At 48.7% G+C, this 25,699-nt stretch overlaps 1 protein-coding gene across 1 annotated transcript in view; it reads left to right on the top strand.

The window, feature by feature from the left end:
* Positions 1–25,699, top strand: part of CSMD2 (CUB and Sushi multiple domains 2) — a 659,332-nt gene that overhangs the window by 230,799 nt on the left and 402,834 nt on the right. The window contains exon 5 of the mRNA XM_082615655.1: positions 18,211–18,418. Within this exon, the coding sequence (XP_082471781.1) occupies positions 18,211–18,418 (208 nt within the window). The remainder of the gene's footprint in view (positions 1–18,210; positions 18,419–25,699) is intronic.

The raw sequence follows: 25,699 nt of genomic DNA, 5'->3' as shown, positions 1-25,699 counted from the left end.
GTTTTGGCCCTTATATTCCTTGATGTCTCAACAGGCTTTTGCATTCTTGACCACTCTTTCCTTCTTGAAACCCTCATCTTGAAATCCCATGGATCTCCAAACACCCAGGTATAAGTCTAGGAGGATTGTTTCAAGGAGTTGAGAAGTGATTGGAACAAGTAGCTCTCCTTGGGTTCAAGTTTAGAGGAAGGTTTTCTGTAATTACTATCAGAAGACTAGCTCGAGGAGAAGCAGCTCCCTCCTTCCACCATGTGCTCGCGCCCATTTTACTGTCTGCACGAGCGATGGAAAATACTTGGCACATAGATCCCTTTCTCTTCTACCATTCCCATGGGAGGCATAATTAATTGGTCATAGCTCGCTTCCTGCTTGAGTCCGGAGGTAGCTGTGAATTCCTTTTAAACAGGCAAGCCACAAGCAATCAATCTGAGTTGCTGCTTGACTCCGTGTTTGTTTAGCCCTCCTCAGCCAGTAGAATTGGCCTCAGCCTTGTTGGTCCTTTTTGATGGAACCTGGGGAAACTAGTCTCCTTTCTCGCCTTCCTAAGTCCCCTCCTCTCAGGCCCCCTTTCTAACATGGGATAACTTGGGACATGTCTTTCTTCATGTGATTGATACCGGGAATGTCCAAACCAATCACGTGAGACCTTGGCCCCTACACACAAGTGTGTGGCCCTGAGTGGCCTAACTGTGGTCTGAATCTGCTGTTTCCACTCTTCCTGATAGCACCTCTACCCACTCCGTACCCAGAGGATGTCACGGTTTAACACACTGATCTTCCAAGGAGAGGCCTCAGAGTTGTGACATGGTAATAGAATGTGAAACATGATAGTAAATGAAATTAAGTACTTAAGCTGTGAAACGGAAAACACAGTTCTCATTCTTTTTACAGAACTATAAATATCATACTTTTTAAATCAATATGGAAAGTAAAGACAAATGTAGCCCATATATCAGAGGCAGAGGGACTATCACCCTGTCCTCTGAAGTACAATTCACCTCCGTATCCCATCTTAATGAGGTGGAAATCTACAATCCCTCAAAGTATTTTCAGGAATCTTTGTCAGCTCTAGCTTCCTTTGAACCTTGAACTCACTGCCATGCCTCACCCCTCTTGGTTCTGCTCTGCCAACCTAGGTTGAAAACTTGGCCCATTTTTCCTGACCCCCGCCCCCAAACAAAAACAAAACCATTAACAAAGGTGTTTGCATGCGGCACAGCCTTTACTGGAGGTTTGTGGCAATGCAGGGATGCCACATCTCAACAATGCAAGTGGCTTGAAATGAAAATTGGAGCAGTCAGGAACCCCAGAGCCTTTCGGCCCCTCCCCCTGGAAGCTTCTCCCTGGCTTCTGTCTTGGCAAGCCCCGGCTTCCCTGTGATGTGCATTGCCCCCTCTCATCTCACTCCAGCCTCCTCCACTTTGCTGCCTCTCGACCTCGGCCCCGTCTCAGGACTTCTGTCAACTTCTTAGGCACAAGAGCCCGGTTGCCCTTGGCTTTGCCATCTCCTTACAGGCTGATGTCTCCCTCCACGACCCAAGCTCTTTAGGTATAGGGTGATATTGTCTCTAACACAGAGAGCTTTCACTTGGAAGAAACCCTGGGGCTGGCTGTTAAAATATCTTTTTTGTTAACCTGCTAGTCAAAGATAAGATGAGGGCTGCCTCATGGAGGGCTTCCTTTGCCAGGTCAGACCATGGCCCCGCAGTGCAGGGTCTGCACGTCCTGGCATGCGGTCAGTGAGGGCTGGCCTTTCAGTGGGCAGAGTGGGCTGGGGTGACAGTGCTCCCCCAGTGTTCACATCACAGCAGTAATTCATGGACGTGCAGAGCCTTTGGGGGCCACAGCTCTCTCCCAAGTCGCTCCTGATTCTCTCTCAACCTCTCAGATGACGATGATTCTTTCCCCACTTCTTCTCCACTGACTTTTCTCCTCCTCTTTCCCCTTAAAGCCAGAGAGTCCAGCATGGCCTCTTCTCTGGGAACTTCTTGCCTCTCTTGGAATTTCTCATCCACTCCGAGGCTTCTACTGTTGCTTGGGGACGACTCTTCAGTCTCTACCTCCAACCCTCCCTCTGTCCTGAGCTTCAGGCCCACAGTGATATCAAACTCACCTGAAGCCCTCCCTGGAGGGTGCTTCACATGCAGCACGCCCAGGACCTAACTCTTTCTATTTTCCCAAACCTGCTCTTTTTGTTGCCTTCCCCAGCTCGGTGAAGGGTGTCACCATCCAAGGTGGCCAAGCCAGACACCACAGTGGCATCTTTACACTCCTCACCGTTCCCTGTACCCTTAGTCACCGCGACCTGGCAAATCCATCTCTGCACTGACACTGCCCTCCACGCCTTTGCCGCTCTTCAGGGGTGATGGTCCCAGGCCCTCTCAGCTCTCACCTGTCCCACTGCAAAGCATCTCCAGTCACCCCACCACACACATCCCAATTCATTCTCCACTGCAGGAGTGAACTTCCTAAGACACAGATCTGAGAGCATCACACGTTGCTCAGACTCCCGCCAGTGACCCTTTATCACTGACAGGGTCAAGTTCAGATTCCTTAGCATGGAGCACAAGGCCCTTCCGGAAGGAGGCCGAGGCCGACTTTTCTAAGTCCTCTCTAAGTAGCTTGCAATTAGCCACACCAAAAGTGTTCCCTTCCAGAATGCACACACCAAGGAAGCCAGCCGAGCATGTGAAATCTTGCTTTCAGAAGGGCTTTGAGCCCCGGAGACTCCCCGGGGCCTGAGGGCCTGAGACAAAGCTCTGCTCAAAACTGGGAGGGAACAAAATGCTGTCCCACTCTCTGAGCCCCCAGGGCCCTCCACTCCCTGCGATTTGGGTCCATTTTTCTGTTCTGATTCACCACATGCTGCAAGAACAGCATGAGGAGCATCCTCAGTAATGTCTGTGATTTTCTGAAAGTGATTTTCCAAACTGCCCTTCCTTAGTAGGCTGAGCTGAAAGGAACAGAGAAGGGTCCTCCTCGCATGCCTCATGGTACCAGGGGCTGTGGTCATGCCAGGGTTAATGAGTTCAGACTCAGGAGGATTAAAGCCTCTTGGCCTTTCTTTCTCTCGTGTAGAACTCGCAAGGGCTGGCATCTGTAAGTGGATAAACCTCATCCGCTGGGCAGTGGTCCGTAAATACTGTCCGTAAATACTTGCTGAGTGAACCGATGGCTGGATGGGTCTAATTCACCACCAGGATTATGTAGGCATACGAGCCCGAAAGGGAAATTACTGGCCTGGCTTTGCCAACCTGCCTGGCAGCTCGGAGTGACACAACCTCTTTGAGTCCCAGGCTTCACAGAGCAGTTTGGAGGGTGGTGCCTCTGCCTCTAACAGCAAACGCCACCCGCCTGGCTGAAAGGTGAGCTCAGTCTGGAGACACAGCCCAGACCAAGAGGGAATGGGGGCCATCTAGGGTCTGGGGGCAGAGCAGGTGCAAGTCTCACCTCGAAGGAGGCCCAGCCCAAGGCTACTAGTCCGTCAAGGCTTGGCCCAGGTGGCAGAGGGAAGGAGGAAAGGTGGGGTGTAGTGAGGTGGGGTGACTGGAGACGCTTTGCAGTGAGACAGGTGACAGGTGGCAGAGACCACATGGTCTCCCTTCACTTTGTGTCACTTTCGGCACCTTTTCAAAGGCAGAAGTCCCTGGGAGCCCTGAACCTTGAGGAACCTCTTTGATCCATAAGAAGGGAGACCATGTGGATTTCAGCAACAGGCCCCTGACTTGTGAGGGACATTGGCCCTAGATCAAAGAGGACCGCATGGGGAAGGAATCGGGTTCAGATGCTCTGAGGGCTGAGAGGCAGGTGGTAGAGAGAAAGCATCCTGAACAAGAAAGACTTGACCCCTGAGGTCCAAGCCCAACACTGCAGGCTGCCCCCAAACCCAGGGAGACAGGGATTTGGCCTGCAGCAGCTTGGGCGGCCAGTGCCCAGGTGCATTCCAAATTTTTTGGCCCCAGGGAGAGGAACCTGTGAAATCTGAGACAGAAGCAGTGTCAGGCATGGAAAGAGCATGGATTCAAACAGGGCTCCATTCAACCCTAGCCATGCCAGCTCAGAGCTGTGGGTCACCAGCTAAACCCTGTTGAGTTTTAAAGTGGGGACATGAGTAGTGGCCTTAAAGGGTGATTGCTTACTTGTTCATTCACTCAGGATTTAACACCTTTTGGTTGAGTACCTACTATGTGCCAGCCAGTCACTGACTCAGTCCTTATTTATTAACTGCCTTATTTGTTAAGTGCCAGACATTGTTCTAGATGCAGAGAATTGCAGCGATGAATAAGTCAGACCAAGTTCCATGATCTCAGGGCGTTTACGTTTTAGCATCCTCAGGCAGAAAACAGGCAAAAAATCAAATAAACAAATTTCAGCTCATAATAGAAACTATGAGGGAAATCAAGTAACTAGTAACAAGGAAGGCTGCTTTAGAGGGAGCCGTCAGGAGGGGACTCTCTGAGGAGGTGGCATTTGAACTGAGTCCTGAATGACAAGAAGGAGCGTGTTATGTGATGACCTGGGCATTCCCAACAAAAGGAACAGCAGCCGTAAAGGCCCTGAGGTGGGAGAGGGCTTGTTAGAGGAACAGAAAACAGACCCACAGCGGGCAACGTAGAGTTGGGGGGGGAGGCGAGGGGAGTGGGTGAGGCTGTGGCGGAGCAGGACCGGAAGTGTGGGTTTGGTTCTAAATTCAGGAGGGAGCCAGGAAAAGCTTTTCAGCATTTTCTAAAATGATCACCCTGGGTGCTAGAAGGGAGAGTGATTGTAGCTGGCAAGAGTCACAACTGGGAGGCCAGTTAGGAGGCAGCTATTGCAGGTGTGCAGGCTGGAGACGATGCATCACGGTCAAGGGTGGCCATGGTAGAGGTGGAGGGAAGGGGGTAAGTTGGGGCCTTGGTTTAGGGACACAGCCAACAGCCTTGCTGATGGAAGGCATGTAGGTGCTGATGGAACAAAGGGTCAGGGTTGATTCCTAGGCTCTTTCTGGAGTGCTGGCAGGGTGGGGATGCCAGGGACCAAGATGGGGACAACTGGGACAGGGAGTAGGAAGTGTGTGCCCTAAATACAGTCAAGAGAGCTCATTTTGTCCGAGTCAAGTTTGAGATGCCTGTGAGATCTCCAAGTAGGGGGTATCAGTTCTGTGGCTGGGGGCAGTTCCAAGCTAGAAAGAGATCAGGAGAGGGATGAGAGACCCTACGTGGCAATGGAGATAGCCAGGAGGGTCTGGGGACCGCATGCTGGGCCCCCTTGTGCTGTTCAAATTATACAACATACAGAAAGCACCAAATACCATGCCAGACAGTGTGGACCTTGAGTGATTCTAAGCACAGGGACTTGGCATGGACCATGGCTCCCAGAGGGCATTCCTAACTACGGGGTCCCTCTACTACCACCGGGGTCACTAGTCCTTCTCCTGTCGCCTTTGCCATCACTACCGTTACTACTACAGAACCACGCAGAACATGGGCTCTGGAGTCCGATCACCTGGATTCCAATCCTGGCCTTGCCGCTCACACCCACTAGCTGAGTGATTGTGGGTGTGAGTGCCCTTCTCTGTGCCCTGGTTTTCTCACCTGTGAATTATAATAACAGTAGTACTTGACTCAGAAGGTGAAGTGAGGCTCAAGTTGATCAGTGCTCCACTCACAGCATAGGGCCTTGTTCACAGTAACGACTCACTGACAGTTAGCTGTCGTGATTCTCACAGCCACGGCCATCACTGGCCAGCATTTATCAAGCACTAACTATATGCCAGACCTTGTGTTATCTAATTTAATCCTTACAAAAACCCCAGGAGGTTAAGATCTTACAGTGAGGGAACTGAGACCTGGTGAGGTGAGGTACTTTGCCTGTGGTCGCACAGCTAGAGGGTGATTCTGCCCAAGTCCCTGTGCCTACCAGCCACGATCTTGGCCACCCCCGTCCACTGTAGACAAGGACAATGGCCTGTGACCCATGGCAAGAAACTCATGATGGCACCGTTACTTCCAGAGCTCCTGCAGTTTGGTCCGGGACCCAACAACTTGGTGCCCTCATAGGTACATCCCCTGCACGGGTCCACCAGGCCAGGGACTGCCCGTCTGCTGTGGTTTCCCTTTGACCTTCCTCTTTAACTTGTACCAGGAGCTCATTAGGAGAGAAGCCCCAGGGAAAGGGCCTGAGGCGATTCTGCTGGGCAGATGCCACTTTGGGGTGGGGGCCAGGGTCTGCGGGACCAGGGTCTCTTATGAAGAAACCTGACCCAAGACTCACCCACCTCTACCTGAGCGTGGGTGGTGGGGTCCTAGCTGTGGAGACTGCACAAAGCCTCTGCCTCAGGCCCCTCAGGCAGAGAAGAGGGGGAGTGGGAAGAGGCTTCTCCCACCTGGAAAACCCCCCTCCAGGATCTGGGGCTTCCGGAAGCCCATGTCAAGACTGGCATTGCAGTGACCAAGGCCCGAGAGGCAGAGAAATAGGTGGATAATGGCGTGGGTCTGGAGTCAGCGAGTTATGGATTTGAATCCTGGCTCCAACATTTAGTAGCCAGGTGACCGTGGGCAAGTTTTAAAAACTCTCTGAGCTTCAGTTTCCTCATCTGTAAAATGTGGGTGACATAACACCTATCTCTTCGAGCAGTTTGAGGATTAAATGAGAAAATGCAGGTACAGCATTTAGCCGGATGCCTGGCCTGTAATGAAAGTGCAACAGAGAAGAGGTACATAGCCGAATACCATGTCCTGTTTACATTCATCCTCTCAGAAGGTCACCTCGGGGGAAGTATCTACGAAGAATTCTGGGGATGGCGGAAATAACAGTGCTCTCGGGCAATTGGCAATTTCTTAATTTTAAGAAGGGGTGTCCTTGATAAAACCAAGGATAAAGGGGCAGAATCCTGAGGCCCCAGAAGAGGGGACTGATGAGGTTGAGCAGGGACACTGAGCTGCACAGTACAAGGAAGGGGGGAACACTGCTGGTGGGTTTGGGGCAGTGATGCCCTGGCTCTCTCAGCCTTGCACTTGAGTTGTAAGATGGTAGCTTCTCCCCAGTAGGGGGCCTATTGGAATTTTCCTTTCCTCAGAGGCTGAGTAGCCCTGGGGAGGGAGGATATGGGTAGAACCCCAATGCCAAGGGCCCCAAAGCTTCTAGGCATCCAAGATTGTGCCCTGGAATTGGCCTGAAATGGTGGGGGGTGGGGAGGAATACAATGTAGGTTCCTCCATTCCTACCTGAAATTTGAGTCACTGGAGAGTTAACAGACATCAAAGGGAGCTGAGGGATAGTTCTCTAGAATAATAGTTAATTGAGGAAATTTCAGTGGAACTTAAAGACAATCATAAATAAAGTCATAAACTTGGAAAGGCAACTATCAGCATAACACACCTGCACCCTAGAATATACATGACTTAATAAAAATGGAGAATGCCCGTCGCCACAGAAGGAGAAAGTGTAAATTAATATTTTAGGAGTGTGGTGTCAGCTGAAGGTTATATTTTATGACTCTGAAGTTGTAACCATGAAATATGATACCTTGTTTAAAATGTGAGAAAACCTCCAAACAACTTTTACAGCATCTTCAATCAAAACAGAATGGTGGGCTTCCCTGGTGGCACAGTGGTTGAGAGTCCACCTGCCGATGCAGGGGAGGCGGGCTTGTGCCCCGGTCCAGGAGGATCCCACATGCGGAGCTGCTGGGCCCGTGAGCCATGGCCGCTGAGCCTGCGCATCCAGAGCCTGTGCTCCGCAACGGGAGAGGCCACAGCAGTGAGGGGCCCACGTACCAAAAAAAATAAATAAATAAAGTAAAACAGAACGGTGCAGGAACAAGGGTGTCAAAGGAACCTAAGAGGCAGGGAAGACTCCCAACGGCAAAGGTGCCATATTCAGAGTAGACAGGTGCCTCTGGCTAGAGGGTCTTAAGCTCCGAGTGCTCAGTTCCAGCACAGTCTGGAAGTCATTGACTAAAATTGGTAAGTATGACTGTCTCAGGATGGCTTACCAAACTGCTATCAAGCAGGGAGTGTTACTGAGCCAAACCTGGGTCTGCTCACCTGACGCACAGCAGAGCCAAACTACTGACACAGGATTGTGGTGAAGGAAAATACAGCATTTATTGCAAGGCCAAGCAAAGAGAATGGGCAGCTCATGTTTAAAAGACCTGAACTCCCTGATGGCTTTCACGGAAGGGTTTTTAAAAGCAAGGTGAGGGAGAGGGTCACAGGGTGCCTGATCAGCTCGCGGACGTTTCTTCTGATTGGTTGGTGGTGAGGTAATTGGGAGTCAACATCATCAACCTTCTGGTTCCAACAGATATGGGTTCTACATGCTGGTGGTCAGCATGCAGTTAACTTCTTTCACCTGGTGAGGGTTTTAGTCTCTGCAAAACAACACAAGGATATGGCTCAGGATATTTTCTATAGCCCTTGAGGAGGAACTAAAGGCCCTTGACTTTGCTTTATGGCCTAAATATTGTTATTTTGTCTTGCTTGACTCTTTTCCTTTGTTTCTGCATTTTTTCACTTTTCTAATTAAATGTACTCTTTGGAATTCAGGGAAGGCCTACAACACTAAATCTTTTTATTTTTTTTAACATCTTTATTGGAGTATAATTGCTTTACAATGGTGTGTTAGTTTCTGCTTTATAACAAAGTGAACCAGCTATACATATACATATATCCCCATATCTCCTCCCTCTTGCATCTCCCTCCCACACTCCATATCCCACCCCTCTAGACGGTCACAAAGCACCGAGCTGATCTCCCTGTGCTATGTGGCTGCTTCCCACTAGCTATCTGTTTTACATTTGGTAGTGTATATATGTCCATGCCACTCTCTCACTTAGTCCCACCTTACCCTTCCCCCTCCTCGTGTCTTCAAGTCCATTTGCTACATCTGCGTCTTTATTCTTGTCCTGCCCCTAGGTTCTTCAGAACCTTTTTTTTTTTTTTAGATTCCATATATATGTGTTAGCATACGGTATTTGTTTTTCTCTTTCTGACTTAATTCACTCTGTATGACAGACTCTAGGTCCATCCACCTCACTACAAAAACTCAGTTTCATTTCTTTTTATGGCTGAGTAATATTCCATTGTATATATGTGCCACATCTTCTTTATCCATTCATCTGTCGATGGACACTTAGGTTGCTTCCATGTCCTGGATATTGTAAACAGAGGTGCAATGAACATTGTGGTACATGACTCTTTTTGAATTATGGTTTTCTCAGGGTATATGCCCAGTAGTGGGATTGCTGGGTCATATGGTGGTTCTATTTTTAGTTTTTTGAGGAACCTCCATACTGTTCTCCATAGTGGCTGTATCAATTTACATTCCCACCAACAGTGCAACAGGGTTCTCTTTCCTCCACACCCTCTCCAGCATTTATTGTTTGTAGATTTTTTGATGATGGCCATTCAGACCAGTGTGAGCTGATACCTCACAGTAGTTTTGATTTGCATTTCTATAATGATTAGTGATGTTGAGCATCCTTTCATGTGTTTCTTGACAATCCTATATCTTCTTTGGAGAAATATCTATTTAGGTCTTCTGCCCATTTTTGGATTGGGTTGTTTGTTTTTTTGATATTGAGCTGCATGAGCTGCTTGTAAATTTTGGAGATTAATCCTTTGTCAGTTGCTTCATTTGCAAATATTTTCTCCCATTCTGAGGGTGGTCTTTTTGTCGTCTTTGTGGTTTTCTTTGCTGTGCAGAAGCTTTTGTTTCATTAGGTCCCATTTTTAATTTTTGTTTTTATTTCCATTTCTCTAGGAGGTGGGTCAAAAAGGATCTTTCTCTGATTTATGTCATGGAGTGTTCTGCCTATGTTTTCCTCTAAGAGTTTTATAGTGTCTGGTCTTACATTTAGGTCTTTAATCCATTTTGAGTTTATTTTTGTGTATGGTATTAGGGAGTGTACTAATTTCATTCTTTTACATGTAGCTGTCCAGTTTTCCCAGCACCACCTATTGAAGAGGCTGTCTTTTCTCCATTGTATATTCTTGCCTCCTTTATCAAAGATAAGGTGACCATATATGTGTGGGTTTATCTCTGGGCTTTCTGTCCTGTTCCATAGATTTAATTTCTGTTTTTGTGCCAGTACCATACTGTCTTGATTACTGTAGCTTTGTGGTATAGTCCGAAGTGAGGAAGCCTGATTCCTCCAGTTCCGTTTTTCTTTCTCCAGATTGCTTTGGCTATTTGGGATCTTTTGTGTTTCCATACAAACTGTGAAATTTTTTGTTCTAGTTCTGTGAAAAATGCCATTGGTAGTTTGATAGGGATTGAGTTGAATCTGTAGATTGCTTTGGGTAGTAGAGTCATTTTCACAATGTTGATTCTTCCAATCCAAGAACATGGTCTATGTCCCCATATGTTTGTATCATCTTTAATTTATTTCATCAGTGTCTTATAGTTTTCTTCATACAGGTCTTTTGTCTCCTTTGGTAGGTTTATTCCTAGGTATTTTATTCTTTTTGTTGAAGTGGTAAATGGGAGTGTTTCCTTAATTTCTCTTTCAGATTTTTCATCATTAGTGTATTGGAATGCAAGAGATTTCTGTGCATTAATTTTGTATCCTACTACTTTGCCAAATTCATTGATTAGCTCTACTAATTTTCTGGTAGCCTCTTTAGGATTCTCTATGTATAGTATCATGTCGTCTGCAAAAAATGACAGTATTACTTCCTTTTTTTTTTTTTTTTTTGTGTGTGTGTGGTACGCAGGCCTTTCACTGTTGTGGCCTCTCCCATTGTGGAGCACAGGCTCCAGACGCACAGGCTCAGCGGCCATGGCTCACGGGCCCAGCCGCTCTGCGGCATGTGGGATCTCCCCAGACCGGGGCACGAACCCGTATCCCCTGCATCGGCAGGTGGACTCTCAACCACTGCGCCACCAGGGAAGCCCAGTATTACTTCTCCTTTTCCAATTTGGATTCCTTTTTATTTCTTTTTCTTCTCTGATTGCTGTGGCTAAAACTTCCAACACTATGTTGAATAATGGTGGTGAGAGTGGACAACGTTTTCTTGTTCCTGATCTTAGAGGAAATGGATTCAGTTTTTCACCATTGAGGTTGATGTTGGCTGTGGGTTTGTCATATATGGCCTTTACTATGTTGAGGTAAGTTCCCTCTATGCCTACTTTCTGGAAGGTTTTTATCATAAATGGGTGTTGAATTTTGTCAAAAGCTTTTTCTGCATCTATTGAGATGATCATATGGTTTTTCTCCATCAATTTGTTAGTATGGTTTATCACATTGATTGATTTGCATATATTGAACAATCCTTGCATTCCTGGGCTAAACCCCACTTGATCATGGTGTATGATCCTTTTAATGTGCTGTTGGATTCTGTTTGCTAGTATTTTGTTGAGGATTTTTGCATCTGTGTTCATCAGTGATATTGGCCTGTAGTTTTCTTTCTTTGTGACATCTTTGTCTGGTTTTGGTATCATGGTGGAGGCTGATACCAAAGCAGGCTGATGGTGGAGACTAAAAATATTTTAGAAGCAAGAGGTGGGGGATACTGGGGGTGGGAAAGGAAGGGTCTGTCCCTGGGAATATCCAACAGGATCCTGCTTGGTTTCAAGAAGTGTGATGTAATGGAGGAGACCACAGTCCTGGTCCAGAGAGACTCAGCTGGAATCCTGAGTTGGCCACGTACTGCATCACCTTCTGAAAGTTACCTTCTGAACCTTTCTGAGCTTCAGTTTCCTATATCATTTATTTGTTCAACTGATATTTATTGGGTGCCTGCTATACACTAGGAAATGTGGTGGCTGCTGGGGACAGAACAGACATGGCCCCTGCCCTCATGGACTTTACTGTCTAGACATTAAATAAATTACTAAGTTGATCAATTGATTATGGGAAAGTATGTGGTGCTCTAAAAGTATATGATGGGGAGAAGGGGTATTCTGTTTCTGGAACGATCCTTGAGAAGTGACACTTAGACTGGGACCTAAAGGCTAAGGAGGGGCCAGCCAGACCCAAGGAGGTAGGGAAGAAGTTTTCAGAAAGAGAAAGTAGCACTTTCAAAGGTCCTTGGGCAGAGAGATACTTGGTGCAACAGAAGAGCTGGGAGGAGGCTGGTGTGGTTACAGAAAGTGGGCAGGTAGAGGCTGGTATGAGGCGAGGCCCTATGAGGTCCTTGTCAGCCCCTGGATAGGATATTCTGAGTGACAGTGGAGTTGTCAAAGGTCCCTGCAGAAGGGCGTGGCGTCATCTGGTCTGTTTGGGATCACTCAGGCTTCTGTATGAGGAACGGGTGTGCTGTGGCAGGAGGGATGCTTAGACACAGGAGGGAGACTTCATGGCTAGGCTTGGACCACGATGTGGCTTAGGGTAGAGCAGATGCAGTGAAGACAGGAGACCGAATCAAGAGCCGCTTAGAAGGACAGACAGGCTTTGGTCACTGTTGGGTGTGGGGTGCAGGAGGGGTTGAGGATGTCCCCCAGCTCTGGCATGAGGCATGGGGTGAATAGTGCTGACACCCTCCCTCCAAGACAGGAAACTGGAAGAAGGCTGAGTGTCGTGGGAGGAGAGGATGAGGATGGTCTTGGTCAGGGTGTGTTGGGAACGACATAAGATGGATACCTAGAAGGGTTTCTACGAACAGGAACCAGGCAGGAGGCTGAGGAGTCGTTCTCTCTCCCCGAAGACCTGCTTCCCCTCCAGCCTCCCTTGCTGCTGCGTCATCATCTAGACGCACAGACCGTGTGGACCACGGGCCTGTTGGAGACCCCTGCACACATCGTGGCAGCTGGGGCTGGCTCAGGAGCCCTGTGTTCCTGACACCGCTCCCTTGCCTTTCCCCTGAGGGCTTCCCCTCTGCCCTCCACCGGGGTGCTCCTTCTCAGCCTCCTTTCAGGAGCCTCTGCTTCTGCCTGCTGCACATTAAATGTCTTCTGTCCCTGGCCTTCTTTGCTCCCTCTTCATCCTGCCCACTCCTGGCCTCTTGGTTTCTAGGCTCCAGATCCTCTCTGCTGTGCTCCAGGCCCACCTGCCTATCCCTCTTGCACTCACATTCAGCGTGGGGGCGGGGAAGGGGTCATCACTGTCCCGCATCACTGTCACCATCCGCACTGTTACCCTGTTAAGAGACCTCAGCATGCTCCTTCCCTCCTCCCCTTCTTCACAGCCCACTCCTGGGTGGTGGAGGCCACATCCTCTTGCTTCTCTGCCAGCCTCGTTCTTGAATCTCTTCTGTTCCTTCTCTTCCCTCCCACGGCCACGGGTGCAGGCTCTAACGTCGGGTACGGCCTCTTCACCGTTCTCCTCACTGCTGTCTCCCCACTGGGCACACTCGCCACCCCCAAACCACAGCATCCATCCATCACATGGGGACCAGAGTCATCTTTCTAAAGCAGGCCTGGGCTTCCACTCCCTGCTGACAAACTGGCAAGTCTACCCGACAGCTGCAGGGTAGAATCCATCCCTTTAGCAAGACCACCAAGGCCTTTCTGAGCTGACCGCTACCTTCCTTTCCATGTCCACCCCACCGCACACCTCTGCATCCTGCACCTTCATCTGGAGGAAAGCCGACCACTCCCCAAGCACACCACACCCATTCGGACCCCCTTACCTCCAGATGCCCTGTTTCCTCTGCCGGGAGCCCCTTATTTTTCTCTCCCTCCAGCACACTCCTACTCCTTTTTCAAGGTCCAGGTTAAGTGTGTCTTCTTTGACCATGATTTTCCTAACCTTCAGTGCAGCCAAGATGAAGCCACTGTGGCTAGGGGTGTAGACACTTCTACCTGCTATAGACAAGGCCAACGTGGGACTACTGGGGCCAGCAGGCCCAGTGCTTGCTGGGAGCGACATTGACAAATCTCCCGCTTGCTGGCTGGCTCCTGTAGCTTATCTCCCTGGTAATGGTCACGGTGAAGTTATTTATATCAGAAGGAGACAAACGCTGCCTTGAATGTCAAACTTCATAGGCTCCTGCCAGAGAGATAACCAGGGTGGAAATACCGTGTGATTTGATACAACAAACAAATAGCACCAGCAAACTAGATTTAAAGCTAGGCAAGGCAATCTGCCTACCTTCCCTCCCTCCCTCCTTCCTTCACGGGGCCCGGGCACCTGGATTGGAGGTAGTGAAAGAGAAAGGGAGGAGGAGGAGAATAGACCCACAGCTCCTTTCCTTGGCATCCTAGGCCCTTCACAGCACAGCCCTTGCCTTCCCTCCCAGCACAGCTCCACCATTTCTGCCTTGCTCTTTGAGTTCCCACAATCCTGACCAAGTCCCTAAATGACGCTCTCATCCCTGCAGCTGCCTTGCTCTTGCCTTTCCTCTGCCCAGGACACCCTTTCACCTGACCCTACCAGGCAGTCAGCCCTCAGTTGAAGTGGATCCTGCCAGCTCAGCATTCAAAATGCAGTCAGTCACTGACTCCCTCTCACTGGTACCACCTGGTCCAGGCCACCATCGTCTCTCTCCTGAATCATCACCATAGCCTCTACAAGCTCCTTGCTTCTGCTGTCTTCCTCTTTGGTCTGTTGTCTGCATAGCACGTCAAGGGATCCTGTTAATACACCAGTCAGATCATGTCATCTGCTCAGAACCATCCGCTGGCTTCTCATCTCACTCAAGTTAAAGCCCAAGCCCTAACAGTAGCCTCAAAGGTCCTCCATGGGGTCTTGTCCCTGCCACTCTCCTCCTCACTCCAGTGCTCCAGACCCTCGGGCCTCTTGATGCTCTTCAACAGTGCCAGGCCTCTGCACACCATGGCCTTTGCATTCGCTGTTCCATCTGGAATGCTCTTCCCCCAGGTAACCATCTGGCTTTCCCTCTCCCTCCTTCAGGTCTTGGCTCAGATGTCAGCTTCTCAGCGAGGCCTTCCCTGACCACCTTTCTGCAATGTCCATACCCCACTTCCAGTGCAGAATACTCCCCATCCTCGTTCTGCGTTTATCACCACCTCACTTACCATAGGGTTTACTTATTTATCTTGGGTATTGTCTGTTTCCCTCTGACTGGAATGTAAGCTCCATGAGGGTAGGGATTTTCTTTTGTTTTATTTGCCGACGAATCCCTAGCACCTAGAAAAGTGCCTGGCACATAATAGGCACTCAGTAAACATTTGTTGAATGAATGAATGTTTCAACACAAATGTGGCCTCCTGTGTGAAGCCTTCCCTAAGTCCCATCTGCTATCACTGTGCCTCGACACCTCGGTTATAACAATTCTGGGGAGCCACTGCGTGTGAGAAACACTTGGGGCAGGGAAGAAGTCAAGCTTTTCGTGATGTAGTGCTGGTCCTGGCCCAGTGTCTGGCACACAGTAGGTGCTCACTTAATGAGTGTGGGAGGGAAACATTCATGAGTACCTACTGAGTGAGGCGCCTTCATTTCTGTGCTCGTACATACCAAGGAGCTGGCATTTAGAACTGGGCTCATTCTCTTGAAATAGACCGTGACCCTGTAGTACGACATCCGTAAGAATAGTTCAGGGCCACTGAATAAACTCACTTTTATCTCCATCCCACACTGCTTCTGTTTATCCAGCTGTCAGCTCCATCTCTCCACTGGTTCATCCCCTGCACACACTCAGCCCTGGTGTCCAAAACTGAACCCTGGTTGCCTTCCGCACCACAAGGTGCCCCCCTCCTGGGTTCCCTCCTGCAGGAAGCGGCACCTTTCATCCATCCAGATGCTCGTAGCTGAAGCCTGGAATTCATCCCTCCGGACCACTAGTCCTGTAGATTCTACTTCCTAACTATCTCTCAATCAGGTCCTCCCCCCACCCTCCCAGGGCCTTAGCTCAGATCACATCTGGCCTCACCTTGACTTTGGTGACTCTGCAGTATCAAGGGCATCCTGCCCGCTCCCCCAGCTCAGACCTCGTCTATGCCACAGCCACAGTGGTCTTTCTAAGACACAAATTGAATCCTGTTTCCTCACTGCCTTTGATCCTCAAGATGAAGTGGAAAGAAAAGGAGAACTTGGCATCGGTTGGGCATCTAACACATGCTAGTCTCTGGCTAATGCTCAGTACTGTCACATTAATTATGCCATTCAGTTGTCATAAGAAACCATTCTACAGAGAAGCAGAATGAAGCTCAGAGAAATAAATCACCCAAGGTCCCATGGTTGGCAAACTGTGGAACCTGAATTCAAATCTACACCTCTCTGATCCTAAGATCCATTTTCTTTCCAATATCGTCCGCTGCTTCCAATCTTTTGGGGCCCAGCACTCTCTGTCATGAGGCTCCTTCTACATGTCCCGTACCATCACCCATCATTCCTCTCTGTTCACTCTGTGTTAGGCCATCTAGAACTACTTATCTTAGATATGCCTTGTGCTTTGGGGCGTCCATGCTTATGACCTTTGGTTCTCTTTTCTTGTAAATGCCTTTCCATTTCTTCTCTAATGATCTCCTAGTCATCCTTCAAAACCCAGCTCAGGGCTCCCCTGGTGGCACAGTGGTTGAGGGTCTGCCTGCCGATGCAGGGGACACGGGTTCGTGCCCCAGTCCAGGAAGATCCCACATGCCGCGGAGCGGCTGGGCCCGTGAGCCATGGCTGCTGAGCCAGCGCGTCCGGAGCCTGGGCTCCGCGACAGGAGAGGCCACAGCAGTGAGAGGCCCGCGTATAGCAAAAAAACCCCAAAAAACCCCCCCCAAAAAACAAAAACAAACAAAAAAACCCCAGCTCAAATGGCACCTCCTCCATTAAGCTTTCCCAAATTGACTCACCCAAGCAAAGTAATGTACTGCTTTATCTCTGTCCTCTAAGTGTGAATTGTACTCCTGGGAGACAAGAATGTGTTGGTTAAGAGCATAGGCCCTGAAAACAGACTGCTGGGCTTAAAAATCCCAGTTCCTTTAATCACTATAAGCTGTGCCTTTGGCAAATAACTGAAACTCTTTCTGCCTTGGTTTCTTTACCTGTAAAATGGGAATAATACTTCATAGGGTCATGAAATACGTAGAGTAGTTAGAACAGCACCTGGCACAGTGGAAGTGCTTAACAAGCAGTAGCTTTGATTGTTGTTACTCTACCGCCTCTAATACACATTTGAACCCTGATATTGCATTTTTCCTTTCTTTACAACTTAGTCCATATCTCTAATACAGCATATGCTAAGTGGATTACGATCACTTACTTGCATACAAGCTCCAGGAGGGCAGGCTTAGGAAATTTGGATAACTTCCACTAAGTCATCCAGCTGGAAGCCATAGAGGAGGAATCCACATTGAGTCTGCAATAATTGAAAAGCCAGTGCTCTTAACTATTTTATGTCAGAGCATGTTCCTTGGATCATTGTTTCTGAATATCAAGTCTCAGCTGGGATTTAGGCTGGAGCAGTGACACTCCACCAGGATGTGCTGCAGGGATGAGTAAGACGTGGTCCCAGCCCTTGGGGATTCCCAGCAAGTTCAGAACCTAGAGTGGCAGACAGACATGTGACAGGTCATTCAAACAGTGCCAGGTACCGTGTCTGAAGTTGGACACTTTGCTCCAGGAGCACAGAGGAGAGAGCCGTTACTAAAAGCTTGGGGAAACGAGGCTTTACCGAGACGTGGCTTTGGAGTTGGGTCTCAAAGCATCAGAAGACTTGCTGTGGACAAGGGGCATCCCGGGCAGAGGGAGCGATGTGAGCAGAGCCCAGGAGGTCTGACCACACACAGCACTAGAACAGAGCTGGCCTGGGCCCAAGGGGCAGGAGGGAAGATTGCAGAGGTCCGGCCAATCTATGACGGGCCTGGAACGCCCTTTGAGTTTTGCCCAAGGGAGCTGTGCTGAGTTTTTGTTTTGTTCCCTCAGATCTGAGGTGTACCAAGATCTGGTGGGAAAAAACATCCTGGTCATCACAGTCGTGACCATGGAAATAAATGTGACAACTGATTTCTCCTTCCTTCCTGGTCGTTGCAGAACAGTGTGGTATAGTAGTTAAAAATGTGCTCCAAAGGGCACAGTTCACCCAACTCGTTAGCCTAGCTTGTTGGCTGTGTGACCTCAGGCAGGTTACATCACTTCCCTGTGCCTTGGTTTCCTCATCTGTTCATTGAGAACAGTAATAACTAAAATTCTCAGAACAGGGTCTGGCACGTGACAAGAGCTTTGGAAGTGCTTAGTATCATTGTTATGAGGCCAACTCAGACTAGGGTCTTGGGGCACCCTCTCTGCACGTTGTGTCCCAGGACCCTCCCTGCTTCTCGTGGGTGAAGCGCAGGACGAGTACCAGGGCCTGGGAACCGACCGACTCACAGTGAGCCTCCTGTCTCTGTCCACAGCGGACGACGCATGCGGCGGAACCCTGCGGGGCCAGAGCGGCATCATCTCCAGCCCGCACTTCCCCTCGGAGTACCACAACAATGCCGACTGCACCTGGACCATCCTGGCCGAGCTGGGGGACACCATCGCCCTGGTCTTTATTGACTTCCAGCTGGAGGACGGTTACGACTTTCTGGAAGTCACGGGGACTGAAGGCTCCTCCCTCTGGTAAGCGTGCCTGTCCGCCCCCTCCCCTGTCCCCTGCAACTATGGCTTACTGGGATGTGGTCCCCTCAGCGCCTGGACCTGCAGCTGAAGGCCCCTTTGCCACTTCCTCCACCCACTGCTGAAGAGCCTTCCTCTCATCCTAATGAGAAGTCACTACGTATTTTTAGAGCTGGGGTAAATTTTTACAGTGATTTTGGTATCTGATTTGAAGCATGTCCTTGCTGAAGAATTACAGGAAGGGCCTTGGTCGAGTAACTTACAGTAAGGCTAACAGTGTTCTGGTCTCAGGACATGGACAGGGTCTCAGTGAAGTGATTTGAAATATTGTTCCATTTCTGGAAGCACCCAACAAAGGGAATAGAACCCTGAGTGGCAGTTGCTTTTCCCATCCCCAGGGCTCTGAGATGGGACAGGCATTGTGTGTCGATTTCTGCAGGAAGGACTAGCCTGCTCCTATCATTCTGGCTTTACCACAAAGCGGGGCTTTTGTGAGGTGTACTCCGCTGCCATGGAGACCCAGTGTTGGCAGGTTCGGGAAGAGAGGGGTGATGAGGGCTCACCAGCCTTAGTTGCCTGTGGTCTCCCAGAGACGTGCCCGAACTGAGGTCGGCTTTGGGAGTGTTCACCTTCCTGTTTGGGTGACAAGCTGTGAGGGTGGTGGTGTGGCATTCAGAACACGTTCTCGTATTCTCCTGGTGGCTCTGTTATCAGGATAAGGGCACCACTGGGACCTGGGTCAGCACATCGGGAGCCAAGGGAAGGATGCACTTAGGTGTGCTTCTTTGTAGCCTTTGTTGCCGCACGGTGCTGGGGGAAGCAGGGCTCGGTGCCTGGGACGGAGGCAAAGGAGGTGTCACCGAGGGCCCTGAGAGAAGCAGAGAATGGTAGCTGCAAAAGTCAGGGGCAGATAGTGCCTCGGAAAGACAGACACAGTGGTCACTGGGCTGGGGACGCAGGCGGAGTTGGGGAGGAAGGGTGGGAGAGGAAGAAAACAGGTGTCCGCAGATATTGAACACCTCTTTTGTACCAGGTTTCGTGCTATGTTGTAGAAACGCCAGTTGAGAAGGACATGGCCCTTTGAGGGTGAGAAAATCAGACAAACCCACAATAGGAGCCAAGTATGACTCTTTGAGAGGGATAAAGTGGTAACAGACTCCTCCCAAATATGGACTTAGAGCTTTGGGAACCGGGAAACTCAAATCTCCTGGTGTAGTGGAAGGCTCACTGACCTGGGAGTCAGAAGACCTTGGTGTCATCAGCTCGTCGCGTGAACTTGGCCACATCAGGTCATTTGCTACCCCGGATGGGGTGTTGAGAGGGACATCAGTGAGCTGATGACTAATTGCTGTGTGGAGGCTGGTCCAGGGCCAGTGGCTAGACGTTTGGTGCTCAGAGTTGGGGTGGAACTCTAGATGACTCTTCACTGAACTGCACTCCCAGGGACCTGCCCAGCCTAAAGACCTCCTGTCCCCCTGCCTCTTTTTGTAAAATACCTATTTTTCTGATCATAAATGTAATACATATGCTCCTTATAGAAAACACAGAAAATATTAAAAGGTATAAGGAAATGAATAACAAGTATTAACATTTTGATATATTCCCCTTTGGCCTTTTTGCTTTGCCTAGATCGAGCTAGCTGGCCATTTATATATATTTTAATATTATAAAATTAGGAACTTAAAAATAGATCAGTAGTTATGTACTTTTAACTTAACATTATATCAAGAAAATTTTTTCCCTGTGTCATTACGGATGTCTCCAAAGTATAATAGGTGTGATAATAGTATTTATTTAGTAAATAAACTGTATTAATCAAGCTTTTGTTATCAATATTTGGCAGGCTAATTCTAAGCTCTTACAGCTATAATTTCATTTCGTCTTCTATGAAGTAGGTAGCATAATCTTCCTCCTTTTACAGATGAGGAAAACGAGGCCCAGAGAGGTTATGTCACTTGCTTGAAGTCACACAGGTAGTAAGGAGCAGGGCTGAGATTCAAGCCCAGGTTAGTTGGACTTGAAAGCCCATCTTCTTAGCCAGCCAGCACAGTAGTCATGCTACGTTTGTGAAGGATTGTCGGCTGTGTGGCATTCCCTTGTGACACTGACACAATTTACTCAGTCAGATCTCTTGATAGATTGTTTCCAAGTTTTCACTTCTATAAACAGATACGAAGATGAATATCCTTGCGGGTTCCCTCTCTTCCAGCCCCAAGGCCTCTTCCACTCATTTGTTTGTCTGTGGGCCAAATGGTCTCCCACAACTTCTGCCCCTCAGGTGAGGGTCTACACGGTTGTCCAAACTTCTGGAGTGAAGCAAATCTGAAAGATGATTCCTTTTCCTATTAAGTCACTCAGTGGGGAAGGAATTAAGCAGATGAAATCGTTAAGGGAGTCATTCAGAACTCTTTGCTATAAGATTAAATTATAATTATTTACAGGGTTGATGCATTGCCAGGCAGGATGCATTTGTTGTCCTAATTTATACCTGCATAGCAACTACGGATAAGCAAACTTGGAGGCTCAGGACGTATGTGCAAAGAACCTGCTCTTTCCCCAGCCCCTCTCCTTTATGTATCCCTGGATTCCTGTGAAAATGTGATGTTCCTGGTTTATAAGTATACTGCTTTTATCAGCATACGTTACGATTTTAGGCTGTTCTCTTGAGTTCTGTACCAAGCATAGAAAGACAGCAGATCTTAGAAAAGATGAATTTGAACAACTGGGAATCCCTTTATCTATTGAGAAAACAGAGACACTTTTGAGAGAAAAAAATCCACTATCTCCCTTATCGGGTAGCAGATTCGTGCTGATTCAGAAGAGGGTGGTGGCATAGACTGTCCCTGACTCAGTTTCCACACTCTCCTCCTACCCCAAGGGGGAATATAAACAGGAGAGTTTAAATTAGGGGTTCCTCTGGTTTGGATTTCATGGACTAGTAAAATTTCCAAACAATCGGGGAAGAATAGGATTGATAATTTTTTATTTTGCCAAGTAAGGATATTAGAGAAAAAGAAAAAAAACCTGCCAACTCCTCAGAACATTATTCCATAAAACAAAGGACAATTCAAAGCCAAAAAAACAGCAGGATATAATCAATTGCACTGACATAATGAAAGACAGGGGTGGGAGGAGTGTACATAATAGCGGCGTTTGCCCTTAACTATGAAGTCCTGTGATGTATATACATCAGTCAGTGGATCGCTGCTTCCTGTTGTGCTTGTCCATCACTGGCCTCTGGGAATCCAACCATACATGTTTTGAGCAGGAAAAGGTTGTTACTATGGTGAGCACTGAACCCTGTAACTCTGACATGCTGAGAGGGTCTCAAGCATCTTAGACTTACTCTCCCTAAAGTTAATTGCCTTTTTGTGTGTGCGATTGACCAGGAGCAAAAGCTGGGTTTGAATTGACTGAGAGTTACAATCCACATAGTAGATTTGGTATTACTCCCCCACTACACACACACATACACACACACACACACACAGCCAAAGGACACACACCCCTCCAAGTCATCACCATATACACATCACCAGGTCAAACCCCCTGACACATACATTACTTCTAGTTCTAGTTCACCGAACTCAATTTAGGGGCCAGATTTTCTGTCACTGATCTTCCTCAGGGGTAGGTTGTGGTCTTTGTTCTGCTCTGACCCAGTCTTGGCAATGACCTTCACGGAGCCCCATTCCTTCCCCTCCAATTCTAGATAAATACTCTCTCCACTGCTTCAGTTCCTCGTGAGGTCCCTGGATTTTCAGAGGGCTGGGGCTGCAGAAGACTCTTAAAACCTGGGGTTCTGGGTCCCTGGAGGGAATCAGGATCGTGTTATCGTAACGAGGAGAAATAATTGCCAGCCCATTACAGAGCCGGCCTCTCCATCAAGGAGAAAATCAGTGAGTTAAAGTCCACCCAGAATCTGTCCCCTTCTCCGTCTGCCTCATGCTGGACTCTCTCCATTGGAGTCTCACCAGACGCTTCCTCTAGGCTACAGGGAAGGAGAGGAAGCCAGACACTCCTCCAAGAACAGGAGTGAGGTCTGTACAGTGTCTCCAAGATTAGGTGTCAAGCCTGCACCTTGGCATCTAACTGGGGAGATAGCAAGCTCGAGAGTCAGATGGACTTGGGCTCAAAACCCAGATCCACTTCTTAACAGTTGTGTAATCTCAGGATATTTACTAACCTCAGTTTCCACATCTGAAAAATGGGGCTCATTTTACCAACCTACAAAGCATATGGAAAGGGACAAACATGCAAACTGCTGCCTGGTTTATAGTAGGAATAATAGTCCTGGGATGGGGACAAGAGGCAGGGGCTCACTCTTTGAGGGGAAAAGGGTAAGAAGAGGCATCTCCAGCCACTCGCAGCCTCCCATGAGGCCATCTCCCAGCCTGCCAGCCTAGTGGCATCTTACCAGGCAGAAAGGCACACACAGGCTGGTCACTCTGCCTGATCCAGCTCCCAGGGAAATTGCCTGGAAACCAGGTAAGGTAGACTGTCAGAGAACCCCTGGGTCAGACTAGAGGATGCCCTTGCAAAGGTCAGAAGGTGGAGGGTGATTTTGTTGAAACCGTATCCCCAGAGCTGCACTTTGTGAGCACACTGCGGGCAGCATCACCTCTTCTCTGCCTGGACCCAGCCCCAGGCTGGCCAATTAGCTGCTTTTTAGAAAAGCAGAGGAAGGTTCAACTCATTCAGCTACCAATGGCTACTCTGTGCAGGACTGGAAGCAGGGGCGCTCCCCCGGAGCCTGGCACAGCCCCTGCCCTCAGTGGCCTGCAGATTTGGAGAGCAGGGGCAGAGAGTATGGAAAGGATATCCAGGAGAGCACTGCAGAGAGAGGGGAGGAACATCTCTGCCTGGGACCCGCTCGCTGTCTCTGATTGATGAGGATGCAGAGTTTGTAGGGCCTTCCTCCCTCCTTTGCTCTTTCCCTTCCGCTGTCTGCCCCCACCCCTTTGGCAATTTCCTCCTACAGCAGGGAGGGCAGGCAGGGCATGACCTGCACTCAGAATTGAAGCCACCCTTTTCCTGGGGGCCAGCAGAAGTGCCAGCCACCGGCATGTGTTTGTTGGGGTGTGTATGGCTCCTTCCCACATCTGGGATTTCCATGTAGACCCCAGGACCACTCTCCCATCTTCTGTGGGTCAGTCTCTGCTGTGATTTCCAGCCTCTCTTCCTTGCTTCCTACAATATACTTCAATTTTCATTCTTTGTTTCACTCTAGTCATTTGGGATCTGCTGCCCATTCTCTATGTGCCCACACCCCCAAGCCAAGCCCCCCACAGATCTCTATGTGACAGACTTGCCTCCACCAAACATGTAAAGTAGGAAAAGGAAGGAGAACACACTGCAGGGCTTCAGAGGAGCACACTGTCCTGGGGCAGGAGACCAGGGCCTCCAGGCGGGACCTGCAGTTGAGTTGGGCCTTGAAGGGTGGGTACCATTTTGATATGGGAGATGGAGATGAGGGGGCGGATGGGCATCATTCTAGGAGTGCTGCCTGGGCCTCCTGGCCAATGTAAGAGCTCCCTTCCCTGATCTAGGAAGTGGTCCCAGGGATTCTCTAGTGAAGATTTTCTCTACCGTGCACCCACCCTGGGGCTCTGACATCTACCTCTGAGCCTTGGTGGCCCCTTCCACCTGGAGAAGAATAGAAGAAAGTTGACTCCACTGTCTGGAGTTCCCAGGTCCTGCCCCCAGGGCCACCCAGTAGACTTCAGCTGTTTTTGAAAACAGAACTTCCCTGGAAAGCAGGTTCAACCTACTCTTTGAATTCAACTTTGAAGAGTTTTCTTTACCTTGTTTCCCTTCACTTGTTTGCTTTTGTTTTTATAGGTGGGGATACAAAAACTCCCATCTACTTTAGAGACATTCAGTTTGAAAATTTTGCTAGTAACATTTTATCCTCTTGAAAGACCGAGTTTTAATTGTTAAGCATTTTACACATGGAATTTGAGCCAACTAGAACCATTTGATCTCAATGACTTTTAACTAGATATTTCATTCAGGAGTCATGAGATTCAGATATAATTAGAATGAGAACAGCATACCAATGGGGATTTGTTAATAATAACTATTCACTTATTTATTCATTCACATATACTTTGTCAAACCATTGGTTTAGATCATTTTTGTTCTTTGTTACTTTTCCCCTGTTTATTTTTGGTAATCATTTACTGCCAGCCTTCTCTGAACTAGGCTCTGCTAGGTGCTAGGGAGACAAAGACACAGTCCCATCCCCAAGGAGTTATTTATTTACTCCACAAATGTTTATGTAATAGCCATGTACTGTACAGGACCCTGGAGCTCACCGTCAGGGCGAAGAGGCAGCGTATAATTAAGTGCTTTACAATCTCATGTGTTCGGTACTTTTCTGAGAGGTATACAGAAGTTCCCATAGGGGCTAAAAAAATAAATGTAATAGCTAGGATTCTTTTGGTTCAAGACATAGAAACCCACCTCCAACTGACTCAAGCTAGAAAGGGAATATGTTGTCTTCTGTAACTGAAAAGTCCAGGGACTGGCTACAAGCACTGCTGGATCAAGGCGTGCAGATGTCCACAACTGCAGATGTCCACAGTTGCTTCTCCCCCTCCCACAGCTTTGTTCTCCCATGCATTGGCTTCAGTCTCAGGCAAGCTTTACCCATGAAGTAGCAGAGGTGACTGCCATCAGCTTCCTCCATCCTACTGGTTTAGCAATCCTAGCAGAAAGGAAGTGTGTCTTTCCTGATGGTTCCACAAAAGCCCTCAGATGATTCTTGATTGGACCAGATTGGTCCAATGTGCTCCACCCTCAATATCAGTATAGCTAGAGAATGTTCTCATTGGCCACTCCCAGGTCACATGACTATCTGTCCTGCCCACACCTCTGACTGGGAATGGAGAAGAGGTGGGTCACCAAAGGAATACAGGGTCACTGGGAAGACGGAAACAAAGGACGTCCTCTAAAAAAAGGTCTCAGTCTTCCATCACGATGGAGGGGCTGCTGGGATGACTTTTGAGTTGAACTGAGGGGTGAGTAAAAGCTTGCCACCGGCATGGAGCAGGAAAGCCTTGGTGTGTTTGGAGCTTTGCAAGTGGGGGGTACAGGGTGCAAGAAAGCAAGGACAGGATCTGAGGCCTGAGATGAGCACAGGAAGAGCATGGGTCATGAAGAACCTTGTCCCCATGTTCATAAGCTGGGAGAGGATTCCACAGACTGCAGAAAGCTATGGAAGTATTTTAAGCAGAGAAGTCACATAATCACACTGAATCTTAATTGGGTTCAACTAGAAGC

The sequence above is a fragment of the Mesoplodon mirus genome (genome assembly GCF_964341445.2).
Source record: "Mesoplodon mirus genome assembly, chromosome: 3".
In the NCBI taxonomy this organism is placed as follows: Eukaryota; Metazoa; Chordata; class Mammalia; order Artiodactyla; family Ziphiidae; genus Mesoplodon; species Mesoplodon mirus.
Note: the sequence above shows the minus strand (reverse complement) of the source record. Positions and strands in the feature narration are given on the sequence as shown.